Genomic DNA, 24,241 nt, shown 5'->3' with positions numbered 1-24,241 from the left:
TCTGAAACATCCATACCTCAGTCAGAAAATAAGTTGATTTGGAACTCACTAAATAGTAGCTCTAATAAGAAAATAATAGCAACTATGCACTATGCTAACCATTTCAATAGATTATGTCGTCTATGTTCCCCAGCCAGTAGTAACTAATGAGGATGAAATTTTAATTTCAACTACTCTAGTTATTCATTCCCACAGTCTTACATTAGAAAAGTGGCAGGTGTGCACAGGTATGAATAATTCATCAGTCCATTAGTTACTCATGTCTACAATTATTTTGGGTTCTTCTACTTAGAAAACAATGGCCTAAATGACATTTTCACATTATGATCTTGGACCTTTTCCAAAAACTGGACTTTAGACTCCAAGGCCACACAGCCTCATTTTTACCATTTGCCCTTTGGAATAGGAACTGACTTCAGCATTGCCCTCAGATAGCAATCTCACTGTTAAGTGATATAATTACTGATTAGGTCTTATTTCCACTCATTTAATGAGGCTTCAGTCAAAGAAAGAGATGGAGGAGGAGGAGGAGGAGGAGGAGGAGGAGGAGGAAGAGGAGGAGGAGGAGGAGAAGGAGGAGGAAGAAAAGGAGGAAAGGAAGGAAGGAAGGAAGGAAGGAAGGAAGGAAGGAAGGAAGGAAGGAAGGAAGGAAGGAAGGAAGGAAGGAAGGAAAGAAGGAAAGTAACAAACACCAAAAGCCCCAAACCCTGCTTTGAGTATGTTCTGCACTGTAAGTCACAGGTGGGGGTGCTTTTCAACCTTAAATAAGGATATGGTTAATAAAATGTCCTTTCCTCCTTACTGGTTTATCCAGCTAAAACGATATAAGCCAATACAAGAGGGACAGGTTCAAATGGGTGCTTGATGGAAAACATGAGATAAACTTTTGTCCAAGGCTCTTATAAATTGCCTGGGGCTCTTGATGCTATATTTAGTCTTCTGATTTCAAGTCCACATCATAAATACAATAACCTAGAGAAGCCTGATGTAACGGATATACAAGCTACTGAATATCCTTGAGGGGTATAAGTCACATATCAACAACAGCTATTCTTGTTTTTCTGCGTCATTCCCTCCTCAGGGAGAATTTTAAATCATCTGTGGGTAGGCAGTTCAGCCAACTAAGTATAAAATCTTTAACTTTCATAAAATAGATTCTGTGCAACTAAAGTAAAAGAGCATAGGATCTCATTCTCCTTTTTGAGTATTTTTCTCTCTATTTTCTTTCCCTTAACATAATAACCAAAGTCATTCATCCTAGAATAGACTTACTATATGCTTAATATATACTCATATCTTCAGAAAATATTCAGCAATCATTGCCATGTACCACATCTTTATGCTAAACACTAGGGATAAAACAACGACCAACACAGAGCCCCTGGTCTCCAGGAACTTATAGTCTAGAGAGGAATACTGATAAGTAGGCAAGCAGTATGAAAGTGCTAAGACAGGGAAGTACTAGAGCAGTGGTTCTCAACCTTCTGGCCCTTTAAATATAGTTCCTCATGTTGTGACCCAACCATAAAATTATTTTCGTTGCTACTTCATAACTGTAATGTTGCTACTGTTATGAATTGTAATGTAAATATCTGATATGCAGGATGGTCTTAGGTGATCCCTGTGAAAGGGTCGTTCAACTGCCAAAGGGGTCGCAACCCACAGGTTGAGAAACACTGTACTAGACAGCCCAGAAGTACCAAGCCTGAGTATATCTCTATTGAGTGGGGGTATGCAGGTATCAGACAAGGATTCCTAAGGGTGACATAAAAACAATTTAATATCAGTCATTTATTAAAAAAATATTTATTGAGTGTGCCATGCCAGCATGGCCAAGGGAACCTGAGGAGAGGTTGTGAAGGATTAAGAAGTCAGGCAAAGAGAATACAGCTAGGGTTCGATGGGTCTCCCATGCCTGGATGAGGACACAGAAAGATCCAGCCTGTAAGCTGAGGCTTTATTTTATAGTCAGATCAAAACAAGGGTGTGGTCAACATGTTTACAATGTTTTTGTGAGTTTCATTTTGTTTTGGCAGCACTTGCTGCACCTCCCACAGCCCATTAGCTACCTAGGAAGAAACTAGGGAGGGCTATAAGGTTAAGCTTAATTATGCTAAGAGGGCTCTGCCCTCCAAGCTGGGACTTGTTTGTGGCCCTGCCACAGGTTAGTCCAAGGCTTAACCCTATAGCCATTCCCTAAAATTGAGCCCCTTATCTTTAAAAGAATTCGCATAGACCCTGGAAATATAGTAATGAGTAAGACAAAAATCCCTGCCTCCCAGTAATTTATTGAGAGAGACTGACAATAAATAAGTAGAAAATCAGTATTCACTGTCATTTTAAGTAGTGATAACTGTGAAAAGAAACCAATGAAAAGTAAAGAAATTGAAATAAACTATTCCTAAAGAAATAGAAATAGATCTTCCTATTACACCTGAATCAAATTCAAATGTTTTACTGTCATCTACTTGGATCTGGCTCCTGCCAATGTCTCTATCTTCAGGTTGCTCTCCCAGTTGTCTATTTTACTGTGGCCAAGTTGGCATTCACTCCTGGTTTCTTAGTGAGCCAAGCCAACATCAGCAGTACCACCTAACTAAGCTCCTAGACACAAGGGCAGCACAAGCTCAGAGTTGTAGTCACAGAGGTTTTGTGATTGTTTACTATAGGCATAAATTGGCAATAAAGAGCCTATTGGCTGGCTTCCTTTACTCATTTATTTTTGTATGCCTCCTATTCAAAAGGGTGATTTCTGACTGTTCCATCTCTTTCTATTTCTTTCTTTATTTTTATGATTTATAATTTTTCTAGTATCAATTACTGTGTCAGTTAGGGCCCAGTCACAAAACAGCTCTTAGTCATTTGAGCAGAGGGCACTTATTATAAAGAATTGTGTAGACAGTATAGTGGGTTGAAAAAGTGGAAAGGGAATCCTGATGTATCACAGAGGTGGTGACTGCAGTTACCACTTTAAGGAGCAAAGAAAAGAGATTCAAGTAATTAGAACCTAGAATCTCAGAGGGGGAATCCCCCAGAGCCGGGCCTGGGCCTCTGAGGAGTTTCAGAACTTGGAGGAGGACCCTGCAGTTATTGACATTCAGACCTCTGCTGAGGAAGAACAAGGGAAAGAACAGTAGGGACTATGTTGGACAAATTGTGGGGCTAAGAACTGAAGGTTCATTCAAGGCTGTAGGCACATCACTTTATACTTACTATGTTGGGAAATTTATTTGACTGGTTTATTTCAGGAATGGGGTAAGGAAGTAACATATAAGATAACACTCAAAAAAATTTAGGATAAATTTCATGCAGGTATCTCTCACTTTTATTATTTCACTTTATTTTTTTTTTATTTTTATTAAATCTTTATTGTTCAGATTATTACATTTGTTCCTTTTTTTTCCCCCCCCATAACTCCCCTCCTCCCAGTTCCCGCCCCACCCTCCGCCCTCACTCCCCACCCACTGTCCTCATCCATAGGTGCACGATTTTTGTCCAGTCTCTTCCCACATCTCCCACACCCCTTTCCCCCCAGGAATAGTCAGTCCATTCCCTTTCTATGTCCCTGATTCTATTATAATCAACAGTTCATTCTGATCATCAGATTATTTATTCACTTGATTCTTAGATTCACTTGTTGATAGATGCATATTTGTTGTTCATAATTTGTATCTTTACCTTTTTCTTCCTCTTCCTCTTCTTAAAGGATACCTTTCAGCATTTCATATAATCCTGGTTTGGTGGTGATGAACTCCTTTAGCTTTTCCTTATCTGTGAAGCTCTTTATCTGACCTTCCGTTCTGAATGATAGCTTTGCTGGATAAAGTAGTCTTGGTTGTAGGTTCTTGGTATTCATCACTTTGAATATTTCTTGCCACTCCCTTCTGGCCTGCAAAGTTTCTGTTGAGAAATCAGCTGACAGTCGTATGGGTATTCCCTTGTAGGTAACTGCGTTTCTTTCTCTTGCTGCTTTTAAGATTCTCTCTTTATCTTTTGCTCTTGGCATTTTAATTATGATGTGTCTTGGTGTGGTCCTGTTTGGATTCCTTTTGTTTGGGGTTCTCCGCGCTTCTTGGACCTGTAAGTCCATTTCTTTCACCAGGTGGGGGAAGTTTTCTGTCATTATTTCTTCAAATAGGTTTTCAATATCTTGCTCTCTCTCATCTTCTGGCACCCCTATAATTCTGATGTTGGTACGCTTGAAGCTGTCCCAGAGGCTCCTTACACTATCCTCGCATTTTTGGATTCTTTTTTCATTTTGCTTTTCCGGTTGGATGTTCTTTGCTTCCTCGCATTTCAAATCATTGACTTGATTCTTGCGCTCCTCTGGTCTGCTGTCGGGTGTCTGTATAATATTCGTTATTTCAGTCCGTGTGTGCTTAATTTCTAGTTGGTTCCCCAATATAAGATCGAGGGTCTTATTAGTTTTCGTGTAGAGCTCATTAAGTTTATCGGCAGCTTCTAAACAGTTCTTGAGAGACCTTAAAAGTGTGGTTCTGAACTCTATTTCTTCCATTGACAATTTTGTCCTGTTTCTTTGTCTCCGCATTTTGTTATGCTTCCTTGGTGCACCCCCTAGTGGTCTTTGTTCGCAGTCTTATAGATAAATCTTGATTGTTGTAGCTAATTCCAGGGAGGGTTTGACCTCCAGGCCAAGTGGCTATGAGAATCAGCTATGAGTGTCAGCAGTGAGAGAACTTCTGTCCTCTAGGGAGGTGCTAATCTAGCCTTTGCCTGAGGCTATCCGGCAAATGCCTCTGTGCAGGGCTTGGGTAGGGCGGGTCGAATAGGATCAACAGCGTGGGCTGGAGAGAGCAGTTATGGCGGCTCTCAGTCCTGTCCCCAGGGGCTCTGCCTCTCTGAGTCCCAGCACCCGCTGCAAAGCTGGGAGAGAAAGCTGCACTCGCTCTGACCGAAGCCAGACAGTCCCGCTTCTCCTGTTTGAGTCTGGGTCCCTAAAGACTCGCCTGTATCTGGTGCTCAGAGTCTTTGACTCCCTCCCGATTGAAAACAACAACCGCGCCCTCCGCCGCCAGCCCACTCCGCGCACTCCGCACCTCAGAATTTGACTTCAGCACTGCGCCTCCTCTGAGTGTCCGTATGCGTTTCTCTTTCCTCCTAGTTGTAGGACTTCCACTCAGCCAGCGTTCCTGTGGTTCTGGGAGACGTCCCTTCCGTTTTTTGGTTTCACTTTTGAAGTAGTTGTTCAAAGCAGCAAACTCCGGCGTTAACCTATGCCGCCATCTTGGTTGGTCTCCTTATTATTTCACTTTAAAACCAGTGTTGACACAGATGAACTGCCTACTGAACACAAATAGAAATTCAATGGAAATACAATGGCTGATTCCTGGAGCTGAGAGCCCATGACCCTTGAGCCCAGCACATGGTGAGAAGTGCAGAGAATGTCTGAACCAGACAGAACTTAATTTAAATCTCAGCGTTATCACAAGTTGTGACATTACTCAAGTTATTTAATTTCTCTATACTTCAGGATTTTCATAATTAGGATTATTACCACCATTGGACATGGACTATTATAGAGTTAAAATCAAAGTGGCATCATGCCTGCTACACCTATCAATGCTTCATGTTAGCCTCTCTCCTCCCCTAAAGCTCTGTATTACGATAATCGAGCATCACCTGCCTATTTATGATTTCTACTGATTATTTATGATGCTTCTCTTTTCCTCCAACAGATGCATATAGTTTGGATCCGTTTGGGGTGAACTCATGGAATAGTCTCATTATCTGTCATACACCCATTTTGGGGAAATTCCAGATTGAATATTAGAAGGGTTAGAGGCTGTCCTCTTCCAGGAGGACAATAGAGTCTCAATGAGAGTGATAATAAAACCATCCAGTATAGAAATGACCCCCTAATGACAAAGGGGAAGGTGGGGAGCTTTGCAAATAAGATGAACATATACAATTCAGAAGATGCACATTTGCATAAACTTTAGAAAAGGGAGTTGGAGAATAAGCGTTTTTGTTATGATGATTTTTGGCATTTCCCAAAGGATTGGGGTTCCAACTCCATATGACAAAAATTGTACTCTTCTGCAAAAATGAAGGGCCTTTCACGAGATTTCCGAAGCCTATTGAAAAGATCTCTATTTTGACTCTTATCCAATATTTATCAGGCATCTACTTCTCATTCTAGTGTGTTTTCCTTAGCAGACTTGCATGTTAGAGAGGACATGCCCTCGGCTAGTGTCATGGTTCATAGGCCAGGTCCTTCTCTCATTATAATTTACGAATTAATAATTGGTTTCCTATTATCAGCTGGTCCTGTGTAAATTTGGGTGATAATGTTATATTGAAGCCTACCCTGGGGCATCAAACTAATGAGGGCTAGTTTTCCATATCAATAGCACATACGAGAATATGTTAAGGGATTCTGAAAGTCCTTCTCATCCAAAATTATCTTTCCCACCTATCTGCTATAATATCTGAAATGCTACTATTAGGTTTATGAAATTGGACTGTTGTTCCTGAAGTCACCATCATGTAAATTCAATTCAACCTCACAAACTCTTATTGGGTTGACCTTTAAAACCATTGTGATAGGTGTTCTGAATAAAAGAACAAATGAAAATTAAGATGATGATAAAGTAATTTTACTCCAATTAAGAGCCGCAAAACAAATAGTAAGATACAATAAAAATTCAATATATCCAATACTCAAAGGAATAATAAAAGACTCTTATATAATAAAAATTCCAAGAGCTAAGTGATCAGTGGGTGCTAGAGTGACCAGACATATGACTTAAATTGGGATTTCAGAGGAAGACCAAGTAACCCATTAGTAGTCATCAATGATTTAGGATTAATCTGCTAATTAGATATCCAGTCACCTTGGGAAGAAGAGAAAGATTTAGAATGGAATTGATGCATTGCCCATGAAGCATCCATCTTATATAAAAACTGCTGTTTGAAATTTTAACCCTGCTATTCTGGCTTCTGTCTTAAAGAATAAGGAAAATAAGACTACTCCCATTCCAGAGAGGCCGTAAACTATGCCCCAGACAGAGTTGTCAGTGCTGACACCAGGCCAGGCCTGGAGATATGGTCTCATGGCCCCTTCCCAGCACACAGGCCTTCTTTCTGAGAAGGCCCAGAAGTCTCATTCCAAATTTGGGAGACAAAGGACTGGAAAAAGTATAAATAAAGAAAGTTTCCTCCATGTTGGGGGCCCAGCATTTGAAAGACACATTGTTCTCTGGGCCTGCACAGAATTTAATAATAAAATGTAACTCCTTTTCTCTAAGCGTGGCTTGGTTTTTCTCCGGTCTTCTGCAACACCCAGAGCACTAAACAAAGAGAGTAGTAGCCTAGGCAGGAGGCCCCAGGACAAATACCTTGGAGGATGAACTCTGACATAACCCGGAAGTTTTCAAGGGCACATTTGTTTTATGATTTGCACAGAGATGTCAGAATTTTGTTGAATTGTGACATTGGAGTTACTTGGTGCACTTGAGCCTCTGAATAAGTATCAGAATGAGTAGGGGAATGGCTGGTGCATAACCTACTAAAGTCCTTAGAAATCATGAAGTAAAAGGCAAACTGGAAATAGTCACTAGGAAGATGTTGGTAAGCAAATTGTTATGTATGGCATGTTTTTGTCCCCTGTCCCCCAAATTCACATGTTGATACCCGAACCCTTTGTGATGATATTTGGAGGTGGAGGGTTTGGAAGGTAATTAGGGTTAAATGAAGTTACGATGGTAGAGCCCCCATAATGAAATTAGTTTCATTGTAAAAAGACAAAGAAACCAGAGCCCCCTCTTTCTCTGCACCTTGTTGCAGATGCAGCAAGAAGTTCGCCATCTGCAAACCCAGAAGAGGGCCCTTAACAGACACCAAATCTGTCGGCACCTTGATCTTGGACTTCCCAGCCTCCAGAACTGGGAGAAATAAATGTTTGTTGTTTAAGCCGTCCAGTCTATGGTGTTTGTTACAGCAGCCTGAACTGAGACACAAATCAATACAAAACACACTGAAAGGAATTTCATTCCTTCAACATTTTCCAAAGGAGAACTCACAACAGAGACTTGGTATTGCTTGACAGGAAGAGAGAAACTCTTGTTTTTAGTTTTCTAGTCAACTTAACTATGAAATTTTAGTTTTCACATTTTAAACTTTCTTTGGGTTGAAATCATCATTACCAGTCAGGGGAGGAGGAAGCTGTTATGATCCATGAGGGACTCAGGAGGGCATCTGGGTCATTCTACCCTGGCATTACCATTCTCTTCCTGCTGCTCTGAGAGGAAGGAGGCTTTGACGTCAGGTGTGGATGAGTCATCTTTCCTCTCAGGGCCTCTGGCTGAAATTTGCAAGCTACCTTTGCAGCTGCTATTCTGTTAGTCATTCATTAAAAAAAAAAAAAAAAAAAAAAAAGCATATTGCAAAAGCTAAAGGGAAATGTTTGGACGAACAAGTGATTACATTTCTATTTTTGTGGCAGAGAACTTGCTTGCTTGCTCACAAAAGCAGCCTCATCTGGTACCAGGGACTCTAAGGACTCTCAGTAAATTCTTGTTGATTGACAAAAGGATCTGCTGGATCCTTGTAAATCTTGGTGTTGAAGCTGAATGTTCAGATATGATTATGTGGTTGGTATACAGAAGTTTGTGCTTACTTGTTCCTCTGTAGTGTGGGATGTCAACTCAGATTCCTTGGATTTACATAAAGAAGTTAGGAACATCGCTGGCCCCATTCTCATGAACATTCTGAAAGGAAAATAAATAAGGCCCTTTCTGGAGCTTTATCTGCTTGGTCACAAATGGGATTCAATGGAAGGAAAGTTGAATAAGGATCTAAGAATTGTTCTTTGTTTTGCTCCAGGAAGCCATAACCAAGCTTTCAACCCATTTGACAATCTGCTGGGAAAAATATTTCCTTACTTGCGAGCAATGTAGAGGAACCCTCAAGAATGAAGGAAAAGAGGGTGATAAGTTTAGATTCCTCCAGCCTGAGGCAGGATATATCATTATTGCTTTTCTTACATTTAACTGATAGGGAATCTAAGACCCAGAGAAAGATGGTGATGTCTAGAAACTATGGCCTAAACCTCTTTTCTTTCCCCTTTTAGTGAACTCCATGACTTTATATATCATTGATGACACTTATATTTTACCTCTAGCCTTAAGCTCCAACTACATGGGTGCAACTTTGTACTTTATACTTTCACATGAAGGTCCAATAAGAAGTCAAACTTCAGGTGCAAATTGGAACTCATGACTTTTCCTCAAAACTTGCTTCTCCTTTGTCTCCCTTAGGAGGGACCAGCATTTGTAGTTATCTAAGACAAAACACCTAGGAGTCATCCTTGATTCCTCTGTTCTCACTCCCTACATCCAGGTCTTTACATTTCTCTCTCTATTCCCTCTCTCCATGTCCAATGTCACTACCCTAGTATAAACCATAATCATGTTTTTCTCAGTTGTCAGCAGTAACTCTGAACTGGTCTTCTTTCTTTAACTCTTGACTTCTGTAATCTAGTCTCCCATATGAAAGTTAATATTCTAAAAATATTAATCAGATCTTTTTTCACGTCAGTGCTTGCTATAAAATATACACTGGCTTCCCATGGTCTTTGGGATGACATTGAAACCTACTATGGTGGCAGCAGGTTTTACATGGTCTGGTTTATCTCTTTACACTTTCCCTCCATGTTCTGGTCTCTCTCAATGTCCCCTATACATTAGTCTGATCCTACTTTAAGACCTTTGCTTTTTCTATTTCCTTTGCTGGAAATTCTTTCCTACATTTTCATACTGCTGTTTCTTTTCTATCTTTTAGATCTCAGTTCTAAGGACCCTTGCTCAAAAATCTATTTCTGAATACTTTTTCTAAATCGTTGTTTCCTGCCACAACCTAACCCCTATGCATCCCATCACTCAGTTTAACTCCCTTGTAAAATTAATCACAAATGGCCATTGTGCAGCTTATTTATTTACATTTTTATTGAATTTACACCATCTTCCTGTCTATTTCCAAGTAGGTTGGAAGCGCCACATGAACAAGAGCCTTGTGTTCCTTTAAAGAGGTAGTTTGGAGCAGTGGTTAGGCTCTCACACTCAAGATAGATTTCTTGAATTCAAAGCACAGCTTTGCCACTTATTAGACATATGCCCCTAGAAAATTGTTTGACCTCCTGTACCCATTGGTAAAATGAAGGCAGTAAAAGACCCTGATAAATAAAATTGCTGTTAAGAGATCACTACCCATATGACATCCCTGGCACAATGGTACATACTCAGTAAGTCTTAGCTGTCACTATTGTTAACCACATATCAGCTTAACACACATTTGCTGAATGACCAATACATTAATTTTATGTATTCAAGGAAGGCTTCTGCTAGGTCACAGAACAGACTTAGAATATACATTGAAAAGGGTTTTTGCCTGGGGGCTGAAAAGTTGGGTTCTTAGAAAATGTTTGGAAGATGGCTGAGAGAGCTGCAGATGAGGAGGGAGGTGGGGCGCAGCATTTTGAAAAGGAAAACGGTAGCTACAGAAGCCCAAGTTCATTTAGTACTTATTCTGTGTGAAGTACTGTGACCCATTTTTCTATTCCCCCCTCCTCAAAATTACTGCTGCATTACTCTGAAGTTATATTATGAAGTAGTTCTTAGGGTTCCTTGATACACCAACAAGCTAAGTACAGTGTTCTCCACTGCCCAAATAATCTTCTCATCATCTACCCCCATGCCTAGTTACCACTTACCCATCTTCAGCTCTCAACCACAATGCCATTTCCTTGAGAAGCTTCATCTGACCTTGGTGGAACATTCTGGGGGTTCCTGTATAATGTGTTCATCATGCCACCTACCTTTCTTGTCTTGTATGTACCATAGCTTACATTAATTTACATGTTTATTTTAGTCTGTTCTCCTGACTAGATTCTATACTTTGTGGGGCCAGGTTTCAGTCTTGTTTTTCTCACCAATATATCTCTAGAGCCCAAAACACTGCTCCCCAGTGGTTGGCACACAGGAAATACTTACTGAATAAATAAGTGGGCATTAATGCTTCAGCAGAATGAATCTGTCCCCAAACCTGTGATTCTTCTTTGAAGATTGAAAAATGCAAAAGCCAGTTTTATTTGAATTGACTTTTTCTGCTTATCAACTCCCATGCTTCTTCCTTCCTTCCCAACTGAATTTAACCCAAGATAATGATGAAAACAAAATTTATATTAAGCTCTAGAAGAGAAGTTACAGAAAGAAGGAAATTGAAGAGAGATAGCAATGGGACTGGAAGATAAAGTCAGAATACTTTCTAGAATTTAAACTTTTATTCTATTGACAGTTTTTAATAAAAAAAATCATAAATAATAAATAATAGTATTTTTCTCTTTGAAACTAAACAGACACAGTCTCATCTGACTCTTGTACAGAGTTATCTGTACTTTAACTACAACTCCACTGAAAGTTTGATATTTTTCTTTTAAATTTTAAATGGCAGTAAAGACAAATTCTACTGATAGCATCATACTTATAAAGGAAAAAAAATAGTTCTGGTCTGATTAACATTATTTCTTAAAAGTCAGGCTCAACAAAACCCAAGAAAATTCAAGAGAAAAGAATCACAAAATAGTAAATTTTAATCATGACTTGCTGTCAAGGTAATTCTTATCAAAATAAGAATGACTTTAATTCATCATGAACCACACACATGGTTTGCAACTTTTGATTATTCATGCCAATGATTTCCATTAGGGCTTATTATGAAACTAGCTGTAAGGCTGATGAAATTCAGAGAGAGAAAAAACACACAACAGATTCACAATGATGAGAGTATCACCAGAGATGTCAAAAGTGGCGGAAATACCAAAATAAGCTATTGTTTTCCCACTCAATTGATGGCTTATGAAAAGAGAAATGCTTCTGGGGGGAGATATCAGAAGGAAACATGACAGTGTGAATTCAAAGACAATTTGTAAGACATTATCAAGTCTGATTGTGAAAAGACCTATTTCACATGTAAAAATCAAATCTCTTGTCTGGAATTTGACTTCTTCCTAGCTGCTAGCAAATAAATATTTTAGTCAGGGATACAATTTTTCAGAAGGGCATATGAAAGGTATATTTACATTTGGATTGGATGTAAGAACAAGAAACTGAAATTACATTATTGATGAAGTTACTGAAGACCTTTATAATGAAGCTCTAGAACTTGGAGATGCTAATTCACACAGCCATGTTAAACCCCCAGGAAAACTCTGAAGGGCAAAGGAAAGAAAATAATATAAAAGTTGGGATCTGCAAGGAAGCCAGACTGAAAGGTCACTCCAACTAGAAGTCAAGGATTACTTGTCTGTCACAGCATCATAATGAAGTGACTGAAAAATCTGGAATTTAAAGTAATCTATCCACTGAAACATGTTTAAAGTATGTTTTATTTTGCTGACTTTTTGCGTACTTATGTCTACATAATGGACTTTAAAAAATTGACACATAAATCATAATAAACTATATTAAAATGCACTACACCCTTTTCTGCATCTATTCTTTACTCTGTGTTCTTCCCACTGATTGGCGAACACCTCCACCATACTGTGAAACTCCTACTTTTTATTCAAAACTAAGCGCTGAGGGCAATTCATTTGGGATTTTTTCCATGAGCACCCCCACCAAGGCTAGGTCAGGTACTCAGCTCTTTCGCACAACATTAGAAACTCCCCAATAAATCTTGCAATTGATTACATTACAGATTCATTTCTCACAAGTTTATGGGCAGGTTTGCATAGTGGTTATGTCAGTGCTTTGATATCAGAGTTTTAGAACTAAAATCCTGGTTCAACTATTTCTCATTGTGTGGCCTTGGACAATTTCTGAACTCTGACCCCATTTCTTTATTGGCAATATGGAGAATTTTAATAGCACTAACCTCCTAATAAAAACAGGTGTCATGATAACACAAGGTAATACCCTTAGTAAATTGTTCCCCACTTAGTCAGCACCCTCTACATATTAGCTACCATTCTTAGCAATAGTAATAGTGTGTCTCATGCTGAAATCTTTGTCTTTTCTTAAGTCTGATTGACATTGGAAACCTCAAACCAATAAGTACAAGAACTTTCTAATATGTTTAGAGTTCTGTGTACTTAGAAATAAGTACACAGAAAGAAGGAAGTCAAGATATGTATAATGATATAAGGGAGAAGGCAGTGAACTCAACGTATGATACAATTTCAAAAATAGGTTAGAACTTATAAAGAAAGTGCGTTATAAGTCTTATTTTAATAGTGGAGAGATCAGTCTGGCCAGAAGAGATATTTTAATCAACCCTGGAATAACATAGATTAGAACTTTACAAAAAGAGCTATTTTGAGTTATCTTTCAAGGTGACTTTGAATTAGATTTTATTGAGATCTATTTTAAGGGACTAAAACTAGAAAAAATTATTATTTTATTTTATAAACAAAATTATAGACATTATATAGTACATGAATTTTATGTTTCAACAGCAACAAGAAAACGTAAGGTAATTCACCTCTTCTGATGAGTTATCTTTCTCCCTATGTCAAGCATTTATGAAATAAAATGGTTAGATGGGATAATAACTAAGGCAGATTATATCTTTTAAGATTGCCTCTACCTCTGACATTCTGACACTTTAAGAAATTCTATTTTCCCAAGAAGATTTCTAAGGTAGAGAAGGAATAGTAATAGAGCAACATCCTTTTTAGTGAGCTTTCCTCAATGGAAGGTCATTTAGAGTTTAATGGGATTAATTTGGCTGACACGTTCCATTTTAAAAGGAATCTCTGTTCCTGTGCCAACCAGCAATGGATTTTGATGGGCAAAAGGCTCAGATCCTGCCAATTCCACCCGGTGTACACCCCCTTAGCCCATGACTCTGGCTGAAAGCCGCTCCGCTAGCAGACACTGGCTGCTGAGATGATGAACAGACAGTTGGACGAAATGTTCCTGGGCTCCCATGGAGCAAATCCTGCTTGTCCTCCAGGCGCCTCCAGCCCTGTCTCTAGGACCCTCTTCCCAATCTGTGCTAAAGGGCAATCAGATTAGAGGGAACCAGCGTTCCTCTACCTCAGGCTTCATGCACAATTGAAGATGCATTTTGTACTAAGAAGGCTCATTCCAAAAAGGCAAAGCAAAAACACTTCCTTTCACGGAGGCAACATTGGCAGCCACGCATATTCCCTTCTCCCTCTTCGACTTTTCCCTTTCTGTATCTTCAGAATCTCCAAGGAGTGGCTTTCAGTTTGTGGTACCAGCATTTTTCAACAGCAACTGCTCTTTTGTCTTTCTCCAATGCTGGCAGGGCCATTTCTTCTAAACTCTAGCTGTTTAAAACATTTTTATTTTATTTTACGTTTCTTCCTATGGATAGGGATGGCATTGATGACTGAGGGCAGAAAAGTTATAAATTATTAGGACAAACCCAGCAGAAGCTGAACCCACTGGGATTCCAAATAGATTTTCCCTTCACACAAATACCACCAATTAGCTAGATAGATTCCATTTTTATCTTTCTTCTAAAGCTGTGGGTGAAGGAGATCATACCAGAATAGACAGACATCGATTGATGAAACACATTTCTGTGACCACTATATTTTTGCACATTGAACTTAATTGATTTGAGAAGACTTGCCCTGGAAGAAATGCATGGAGATGCCATCAAACTACCTCATGGCCTTAGAATCTGGCCCTGAAAGGCAGTACCTGTACTGATGAAGATTTATACTTTGGCCCTAACTGATTTGGCTCAGTGGATAGAGCGCCGGCCTGCGGACTGAAGGGTCCCACGTTAGATTCCAGTCAAGGGCATGTACCTTGGTTGCGGGCATATCCCCAGAAGGGGTGTGCAAGAGCCAGCTGATCGATGTTTCTCTCTCATTGATGTTTCTAACTCTATCCTTCTCCCTTCCTCTCTGTAAAAATATCAATAAAAAAATTAAAAAAAAGATTTATACTTTGGACTCAAACAGACTTGGCTTCAGCCTAAGACCCACTCATTAATGTACATATATGTGGTAACTGGGCAAGTTACTTGGTATCTTTTTATATAGTCTTCCCCTCTCTATGCTAGGATAGTAATAATGTCTGTATTATTATAGAACTACTAGAGGCCCAGTGCACAAAATTTGGCCTCCCTCAGCCTGGTCTGTGCCCTCTCACAGTCCAGGACCCCTCACTCCTTACTGCCTGACTGCTTGCTGCTCCCTACAGCTTGGCTTGCTGCTCCTCAGTGCTGCTGCAGAGGCTCCTGCCACCACCACTGCGCTCGCCAGCCGTGAGCCCGGCTTCTGGCTGAGCGGTGCTCCCCCTGTGGGAGCACAGTGACCACCAGGGGGGCAGCTCCTACATTGAGTGTCTGCCTGCTGGTGGTCAGTTCATAATGACCAGTCATTCCACTGTTTGGTAAATTTGCATATTAGGGTTTTATTATATAGGATAGTAATATTAGGTGAATTAATTTAAATGAGCTGTAGTAAGAGTAGATGAATTAACTTAAATACTTAATAAACACCAGATAACATGAAGGCTTGCACAGCATTTTCTTTACCTCTGTATTCTTTAACCCTGAATCCAGGATTCTTGGCCTCAAGTGAAGTATTTTATAGCCTGAATTACACTGGAGGTAGAGGCAAGGAAAAGAAAAGGTTAGTTTACAGGGACTTAGCAATAAAAAAAATAGGACAAGGTCAATCCTTTTATGAGAGATAAAAGTGAAACCAAGAATAAATGTTATATTTGGAACTTCAGAGACAAAGAAGATGGTGATACCAAGGAATGGGAAGTTAGGAAAAAAAATGTTTTGAGGCAGAAGATGAAAAGTTTAATTGCTGATAAATAGATGTTGAGACATTGATAGAGTATCCAGGAGAAATGTCCAGCAGGCAAACACAAGAATTGGGAAAATAATTTTGTTGAATATTTTTAGAAATTATGAAAAGATTCTGAATATAGTATGATTCTGATAACTTTATTTTGGATATTTTTGCTCAATATTTTTAATAGTACAAAATTACCTTCTTCTGTTTACCAGCATTTGGATGCATTTTTAACTGAATTTTTAAATACAACTTTCTCTTTGGAGGAACTTTACATTATAATGTGTGTGTGTGTATGAATGGGGAGTAGATTCTATTTTATTAAAAAATAATTTTACCATTATCTGAAAATACCTTGCTCTTTATTCTAACCTAAATTAGTCTGCAGAGTTAATGAACTAAGTATACGTCCTAGAACCTAGGGGTTCTAACTACACAGGAGTTGTTTATTACTTACTGCTTCATTAATTAGCAAATCAGAAATCTCTCAGAATAAAACTCCATTAGGAAAGTGTCTTCTTTTTAAAAAAGAGGTTCTGAGAATAATCCTATTAGGCTAGAAGCTTGCTAAGCTTATCAACTCTGGACACATTTCTTTACTAAGGGGAGAAAAAGATCCAACTAGAATGAATGTGACAAGTAAATGTTGATAGAAAAAATATTTAACTCCAGAAAATAAAAATCATATTATCTCCAAATGTCAGTTTCATGCCAGAGTAAATTTGGTGACCTTTTAAGATCTAAGCTTGATAACATTTAGACACAAAGTGAAAAATTCAGTCTATCTTCAAATATTTGGGTCAATGTAATTCTTTAAATAGGCATATGTATTTTTAAAAATTAAGAGAAAAATTAGCCTTTTGCATATTTACACATATATCATTCTAATGCTCTTTATTATTTCCTGAAAATTTATGTTTTTACCCCGTTCAGCCTAAAGAACCTCGTGAAGTCCGGGTCTGAAGGTTATGAACTTTAGCTTTCTCTTATCCACACATGCCTTTATTTGATCTTGAATTTTGAAGGGTAGTTTTGCTGAAGATTAAACTATACATTCACTATTTTAAAATTATTTTAGCACTTTAAAGATTATTGTTCTGATGAGAGGAAGTCAATGATTCTTGTTTCTTTGCGTGCAATGTGTTATTTTTCTTTGTCTACTCATAAGTTTTTTTCCTTTGGTTTTTAACAGGTTGACTATGTTAATTTATTACTTCAACCAAATTTGGAAAAAATTTAGCCATTATTTTTAAAAAATTGTTTTTCTACCCCATACTTTCTCTGCTCTCATTCTGGGACCCCTATTACACATAGCGTAGACCTTTCAATATTGCCCTACACATCTCTGAAGCTCTGTTCCTTTTTTTATTTTCAATCGTTTCTATTCTTTAGATTAATCATTTCTATTGATCTATTTTCAAGTTGGCTGATCTCTTTTTTGTCTTTTCCACTCTGACCCACTAAACCCATCCAGTAACATTTTAATTTCAGATATAGCATTTTCTAGGTATAAAACTTATATTTGATTCCTTTTATAGTTTGTTTTTCTGATGATATAGCCTAATTTTAACATACTATGATAATAATGGTAATAGCTGCTTTAAAATCCGAGTCAGATAATGTCAACATCTGAGTCATCTCTGGATTGGTCTATATTGTCTATTAACTGGAGAATGGGCCATGTTTTCCTGTTTATTTTTATGTTGAGCAATCTTGTATTGCATCTTGGACATTGTGAAGAATGTTATAAAAACTCTTGATTCTATTATGGTTCTCTGAACAATATTGATTTTTAAAAAATCAGGCTGGTAATTTGGTTAAACTGAAATTTAAAAAACTTTGTCTCTCCAGCAGTAGGTGGCAAGCAGCTCAAATTTCAATGCAGCTCTTTTATCCTTTTTAGCTCTATCAAAAGCTATAAAAACTGGAATTTACCCAGTGCAACTCTCTTTTTACAAATATTGACTCCATTCCATTTTTTCACCCTCGAATACCTTCAGAGTTTGCTTTTTATACCTGTTCAGAATTTGTAGTTGTTATTTACTAGAGGGTTGGTCTGATATGAGTCTCTCAAGCACCCTGGAAGGTGAACTACATAAATCTTCCCCACTGCCCAGAAAATGGAATGGCTGTTTGCACTAAGTTCATTGTCTTGAGCATTCTCTTGGTCTTTTCTCATCTACTGTTCTTTTTTCCTTTCTCCAACGTCTTCCTGAAAAATAGATAGTGGACTTTTATAAGTGAAAATTAAAATGCTTGAGCAGATGACAAAAGCTATCTCCTCTTAGTCCTAGTTCTGTTCACATTAATAAAGTGCAGGGAACTTGCCTATTCTTCTGGGAAGATAGTTTCTCAAGAGGAAGAACAGCCTGGCTGGTGTAGTTCAGTGGTTCAGTGTTGACCTATGAACCAGGAGGTCACTGTTGGATTCCCAGTCAGAGCACATGCCCAGGTTGCCGGCTTGATCCCCGGTGGGGAGTGTGCAGGAGGCAGCCAATCAATGATTCTCTCTTATCATTGATGTTTCTATCTCTCTCTCCCTCTCCCTTCCTCTCTGAAATCAATAAAAATACTTTTTTAAAGAGAAAGAACAATAAGTATATTATGTAGATAGAAATAAAATGCAGCATGAATCTGAATTGCAGAGATTATTTGAAATCTGCTGCTTTTCTACATAATGGGGAGGCTAATATTAACTCTTTGACTAGTGAACCATAGGTACTGAGTATAAGAAGATGAATTTATAAAAATTCTTAAATTAAATATAGTACATTAATCATTATTAACTTGTATAGCATTTCCTATAATTTGTTGAGATGAACCTGTACCCTAACATATTTCCTGGACAAAGGGCTATCTTATTTGAAAAATTTGAAAATAACTATGGGAAATAGAAATATGATTTATTACCTCCCATAAGTTACAGACTTACCAAGATTGGGAGTGCAATAAAATCCTCTTCACATTGTTTAACTGTGCTGACCATGATTAGTGTTTTCTTGGATGATTCAGAAAGTACACTGAGATCTCTCCTTGCCTTGCTTTCTCTTTCTACCATCTCTGTCTAGGTAACTTCATCCTTTTTCATAGCTTTAACTGCCATCTATGAGCTGTTGACTCCCAAATTTATCTTTTTAGTCAAAACCTCTTCTCTGAATACATTCATTAGCCTATCTGGCAGCTTTTCTTTGATGTTTCACAGACATTTCAAAATTAGCATTTCAATCCCCAAATATATTCCTACTTAGTATTTTCATTTCAATAAGTGGCATCACTATTTTCTCATGCTAAAAAGTTTGGAGTCATTATTGATTCTTCTCTTAAATTCAGTTCATTAGTGAGTCCGGTTTGTTGTTGGTTCTGCTCAAAAATGTATCTTTTTTTTTTTTTATAATATATATATATTTTATTGATTGTTTACAGAGAGGAAGGGAGAGAGATAGAGAGTTAGAAACATCGATGAGAGAGAAACATCAACCAGCTGCCTCCCGCACATCCCCCACTGGGGATATGCCCGCAACCCAGGCACATGCCCCCGACCGGAATCGAACCCGGGACCCTTCAGTCCGCAGGTCGACGCTCCATCCACTGAGCCAAACCCGTCTCGGCCAAAAATGTATCTTGAGCCCATTAAATAGTCCAAGGTTTACTATCAGTTAAATGTGGAGGTAAAAGAATATTTATCATGTTATTTTCTGAGAAATTAAAATCCTATGGATTATTTTCATGCCTAACATGTATTGTTTCATGTTTTTAATTTCCTCATTATTACCTGATTAATGAAGAGCAGGAAATGTAAGAGTCCCTGTGATAATTTAGATCATGGTTTGGTCAGAAAACTATGGCTATAGGCCATAACTTGTCTGCCTCATGTTTTTGTAAATAAAGTTTTATTGGCAAAGTCCATTCTTTTAAATATGCTATGTGGTTGCTTTTGTGTTGCAATAACAGAGTTGCATAGTTGTGACAGAGGCTGGGTGACCCATTGGACCTAAGATATTTACTATCTGACCTCCTACAGAAAAAGCCTGATTTAAATAAATGCTGGAATACTTTAAAGATAGTGACTTTTTAGTTTCAAAATTAGTGAATATTTGGGAACCTATCTTATTTTTTTCTACACAAGTGCAGGTTACACTTCTTAGGGAGTGTCAAGGCATAAAAATTATGAATGAAAACTAAAAATATCAAGCATCTAATTTTCTATCAAAGTAATTTGCATATCCTGCCAATACCTTAAAATGATAATTGATCAGACATTTTAAATAAATGTGAATATAATGTTTGATGTTGTGTATTGAAGAAGCCAAGAAAACAAATAACAAGACAAAATTAATAACAAGATGGCTGTAGTAAGTCCTTATCTATCAATAATCACTTTACATATAAATGGATTATTTACCCAATAAAAAAACATAGAATGACTAAATAGACTAAAAAACAAAACAAAACACAGTAATGATATACAGTTTACAAGAGACTCACTTCACCTATAAGGGCACACACAGGTTAAAAGTAAAGTAATAGAAAAATATATTCCATGTAAATGGAAACCAGAAGAGAGAAGGGATAGCTATACTTATCTAAGAAAAATATACTTTAAGTCAAAATTGTAACAAAAGACAGAGGAGGTCATTTTATAATACTAAGAGAGTCAATTTATCAATAAAATATAGAAATTATAAATATATATGCACCCAACATCAGAATACCTGAATATATTAGGCAAATACTAACAGACATCAAAGGAAAAATAAACATCCATGCAATAATATTAGGGATTTTAATACCCCACTGTCAACAATGAAAAGAAAATCAGCCGAAACTGGTTTGGCTCAGTGGATAGAGCGTCGGCCTGTGGACTGAAAGGTCCCAGGTTCCATTCCGGTCAAGGGTATGTATCTGGGTTGCAGGCACATCCCCAGTAGGAGATGTGCAGGAGGCAGCTGATTGATGCTTCTCTCTCATCGATGTTTCTGACTATCTCTCTCCCTTCCTTTCTGTAAAAAATCAATAAAATATATTTAAAAATAAAAAGGAAAATCAATAAGGAAACACTGGTCTCAAGTTATATTTTAGACCAAAGGAACTTAGCAAATATTACAGAACATTTCATCCAAACAGCAGAATATGCATTCTTCTTGAGTGTACATGGAACATTCTCCAGAATACATTATATGTTAGGTCACAAAACAAGTCTTAGCAAATTTAAGAAGATTAAAATATCAAGTTTTTTTTTCTGATCACATTGGTATGAAACTAGAAACCAATAAACAGGAGGAAAATTGGAAAATTCACAAAAATGTGGAAACTAAACAACACACTGTTGAACAATCAAAGAAAAATATCAAAGCTAAATTAGAAAGTATTTTGAAACAACAATAAAAGGAAAATAACATACCAAAACTTGAGGTGCAACAAAAGCATTTCTAAGAAGGAAGTTTTTAGTGATAAATGCTTACATTAAGAAAAAAATAAAGATCTCAAATAAACAAACTAAGGTTATACCTAGTGGAACTAGAATAAAAAGAACAGATAAGCCCAAAGTTAGCAGAAGAAAGAAATAATAGAGATCAGAGCTGAAATAAATGAAGTAGAGACTAGAAAAAAAATAGAAGCAATCAGCAAAACTAAAAGCTATCTTCTTGAAAAAAAGTAACAAAGTTGACAAATTTGTAGCTAGACTGACTAAAAACAAGGAGGGAAGACTCAAATAAATAATATCACAATTTGCTGGGGTCCAACCCCAGCAGGTCCAGGGGTTCCCAAAGGTGTGGACGGAGTCGGCGAAGAAGGAATGACACGGAGACAGCGTTCAGTTGATCAGCAGCCTAGCCAGGATCTCTAGCCAGGATCTCCAGCCAAGTTCTGTTCAGGATCTCCAGCGAAGTTCTGGTTAGGATCTCCAGCTAGGTTCTGTGTCCATGTTCTCTTGCTAGGTTCTCCAGCCAGGTTCTGTAGCCATGTTCCCTCGCTAGGTTCTCCAGCCAGGTTCGGTCCAGGTTCTCCAGCCAGGTTCAGTCACCAGGTTCTAGTCAGGTTCTCTTGCCATGTTCTATCCAGGTTCTGTAGCCAGGTTCTGTCTCTAGGTTCTTCAGCCAGGTTCTCTCGCTAGGTTCTGTCTGCAGGTTCTGTGGCCAGTTTCTGTCCAGGATCTTTTGCCATGTTCTCTCCAGCGAAGTTCTGTCTCTAGAGAATGTTCTGTGTAGGTTCTGTGCCTTGGTTCTGTCTCTCTTGGTTCTGTCTTCTAAGTTCTGTCTTGTTACATCTGTATTTATACCAGTTGATTCAATCCTATCAATCTCTATTACAAAGGTTAGGGCGTTTCTTATCTCCATTCCAGGGAGTAAAGATTATGTAGCTTAAGCATGATTGTTTGTAGTTAAAGTGATTAATTACCCGCCTGGCACTTAGTTGAGGGGTTTTATTCCCTCCCTAACTTCAGGGGAAAATCCCTACCTGGGGAAACAACCTTTCTCAGAGAGGAAAACTTGGTTAAAACACATAGTGCCAAGAAGGTGAGCAAACATTTTAAGAACAGTATGTCATATATGCCAGGTCCTTTGAAACAGCAAGGATGGACCGGCTCCCGGCAACAATTAAATAAATATCACAATTCCTCAACTTGTACACTTTAAATATATACAATTTTATTTGTTAATTATACCTCAATAACACTGGAAAAATGTTATCTTCAAAAAGTTTGGATGAATATAAGAGAACCAAATGCAACAGAAATTTAAAACCATGTTTTCTTCTAACATGGAAAGTTTGATATTTTGTATTTCATTGGATAAATTAGTCAACATTTGCTAAACCCTGAGGGTGTATATTTCATAATGTGGCTGCTATATAGTTGCCACGATTGGCTTTCTGAAATAGTTAATTTAGCTTCTTTTTAATACATATGAATTTATATTCCCCACAGGGAGAGAGCATAAATTATTTCATTGCATTTATGAGTTTCCTGTAATAATAAATTCTATGACTAATGTAGATATTTACTTGGGAAAAATAATCAAAATTTATTGGCTTTTGAGAGTGAAATTCTTTTATAAGATTGATCCAGAATTATGGGATTAAGAAATGTATTTTATCTTGGAAAATAAATGTACTAGCAATAAAAATCGTATTTAGTAAGTTTACTTCTCAACTTTCAAACTGTATGTCAGATTGGCTGAGTGTGATGCTGAAACTCAACTAAATCACTGTCTTATGACACATTTCCTCTAGTTAGTCACTGAGTCACAACTCATCTTTTTTCATCTCATCTACGCAAGAGGTTTCAAGATAAACACTAAAGTACTTTATGTTCTTTTCTACTAGGTGTGGAAGCATCTAAGCACATCCTCATTTCCCTTGATGGGCAGCTACATGAGCTATCATTAAACACTGTCTAGAATGGCTCAGGCTCCTCTTCATTTTCCTATCTTGCAAACGTTTTCTCCTTTAAACTCTCTCCAGCCTTCATGGAACCCTTTATTTGTAAAAATATATATGTTTTTATTGATTTCAGAGCAGAAGGGTGAGGGAGAGAGAGATAGAAACATCAATGATGAGAGAGAATCATTGATCGGCTGCCTCCTACACACCCCCCCCTACTGAGGATCGAGCCCATAACTCAGGCATGTGCCCTTGACCAGAATCAAACCCAGGACCTTTCATCGTGCAGGCTGATGCTCTTTCCACTGAGCCAAACCGGCTAGGGCCACGCTTTCTGCCTCTAACACGATTCAAGTAAACTAACCTTGTTGATTGGAACTGACTTGAAATTTGCCCATTAAAATCCATGAATGACAGCCAGAAGCATTGCTAGGGCAAGATCAGATAAACAGTCTCCTTGAACACATTCTGCAAATGTGGCTCCTTTTCAACAACATTTGTATAAAGACTAATATGTTGCCTCAAGTTAACAACGCTGTATTGGGCACTTAAATATTGTTAAGAGGGTAGGTGTCACAGTCAGTGTTCATATTTTATACACAAAAATAACAACAAAGGGAAAAACAAAGGAGCAAAAGGAAACTTTTGGAGGCAATGGATATGTTTGTTATCTTGATTGTGGTGATAGTTTCATGGGTATATGCACATGTTCTAACTCATCAAATTGAAGACATTAAATATATGCAGTTTCTTGCCTATGAAATATACCTCAATAAAACTGTTAAAAAAGAGTGATGTGTTAGCAGGGATGGTTATCCTGAAAACATGTTAGAAAAAGCAAGACTGAAATAGGGAAAAGGTTTTTAAGGACACAGATGCCCTGCCCCTCACCTCCACCCAGTCCCAAGTATTGGCCCCCTTGAAGTTAGAATTGTTGCGCCTTATATGACATGGTGAGTGCGAAAGGTAATGGGTGATCTACTGCCTGTAACCGAGACAGTGTGGCTGTGGACTCTCCCGTGTGGGTGGTGAAACTGTTCTTGGCCTTCCTCT

At 38.0% G+C, this 24,241-nt stretch overlaps 1 protein-coding gene across 2 annotated transcripts in view; it reads left to right on the top strand.

The window, feature by feature from the left end:
* Positions 1-7,938, top strand: part of AP1S3 (adaptor related protein complex 1 subunit sigma 3) — a 73,822-nt gene extending 65,884 nt beyond the window's left edge. For both annotated transcript variants that reach the window (XM_059703334.1, XM_059703337.1), the window contains one exon: positions 7,807-7,938. In XM_059703334.1, the coding sequence (XP_059559317.1) occupies positions 7,807-7,917 (111 nt within the window). In that variant the 3' untranslated portion in view covers positions 7,918-7,938. The remainder of the gene's footprint in view (positions 1-7,806) is intronic.
* Positions 7,939-24,241: the final 16,303 nt, after the last annotated feature.

This window comes from Myotis daubentonii, chromosome 7 (genome assembly GCF_963259705.1).
Source record: "Myotis daubentonii chromosome 7, mMyoDau2.1, whole genome shotgun sequence".
In the NCBI taxonomy this organism is placed as follows: domain Eukaryota; kingdom Metazoa; phylum Chordata; class Mammalia; order Chiroptera; family Vespertilionidae; genus Myotis; species Myotis daubentonii.
Note: the sequence above shows the minus strand (reverse complement) of the source record. Positions and strands in the feature narration are given on the sequence as shown.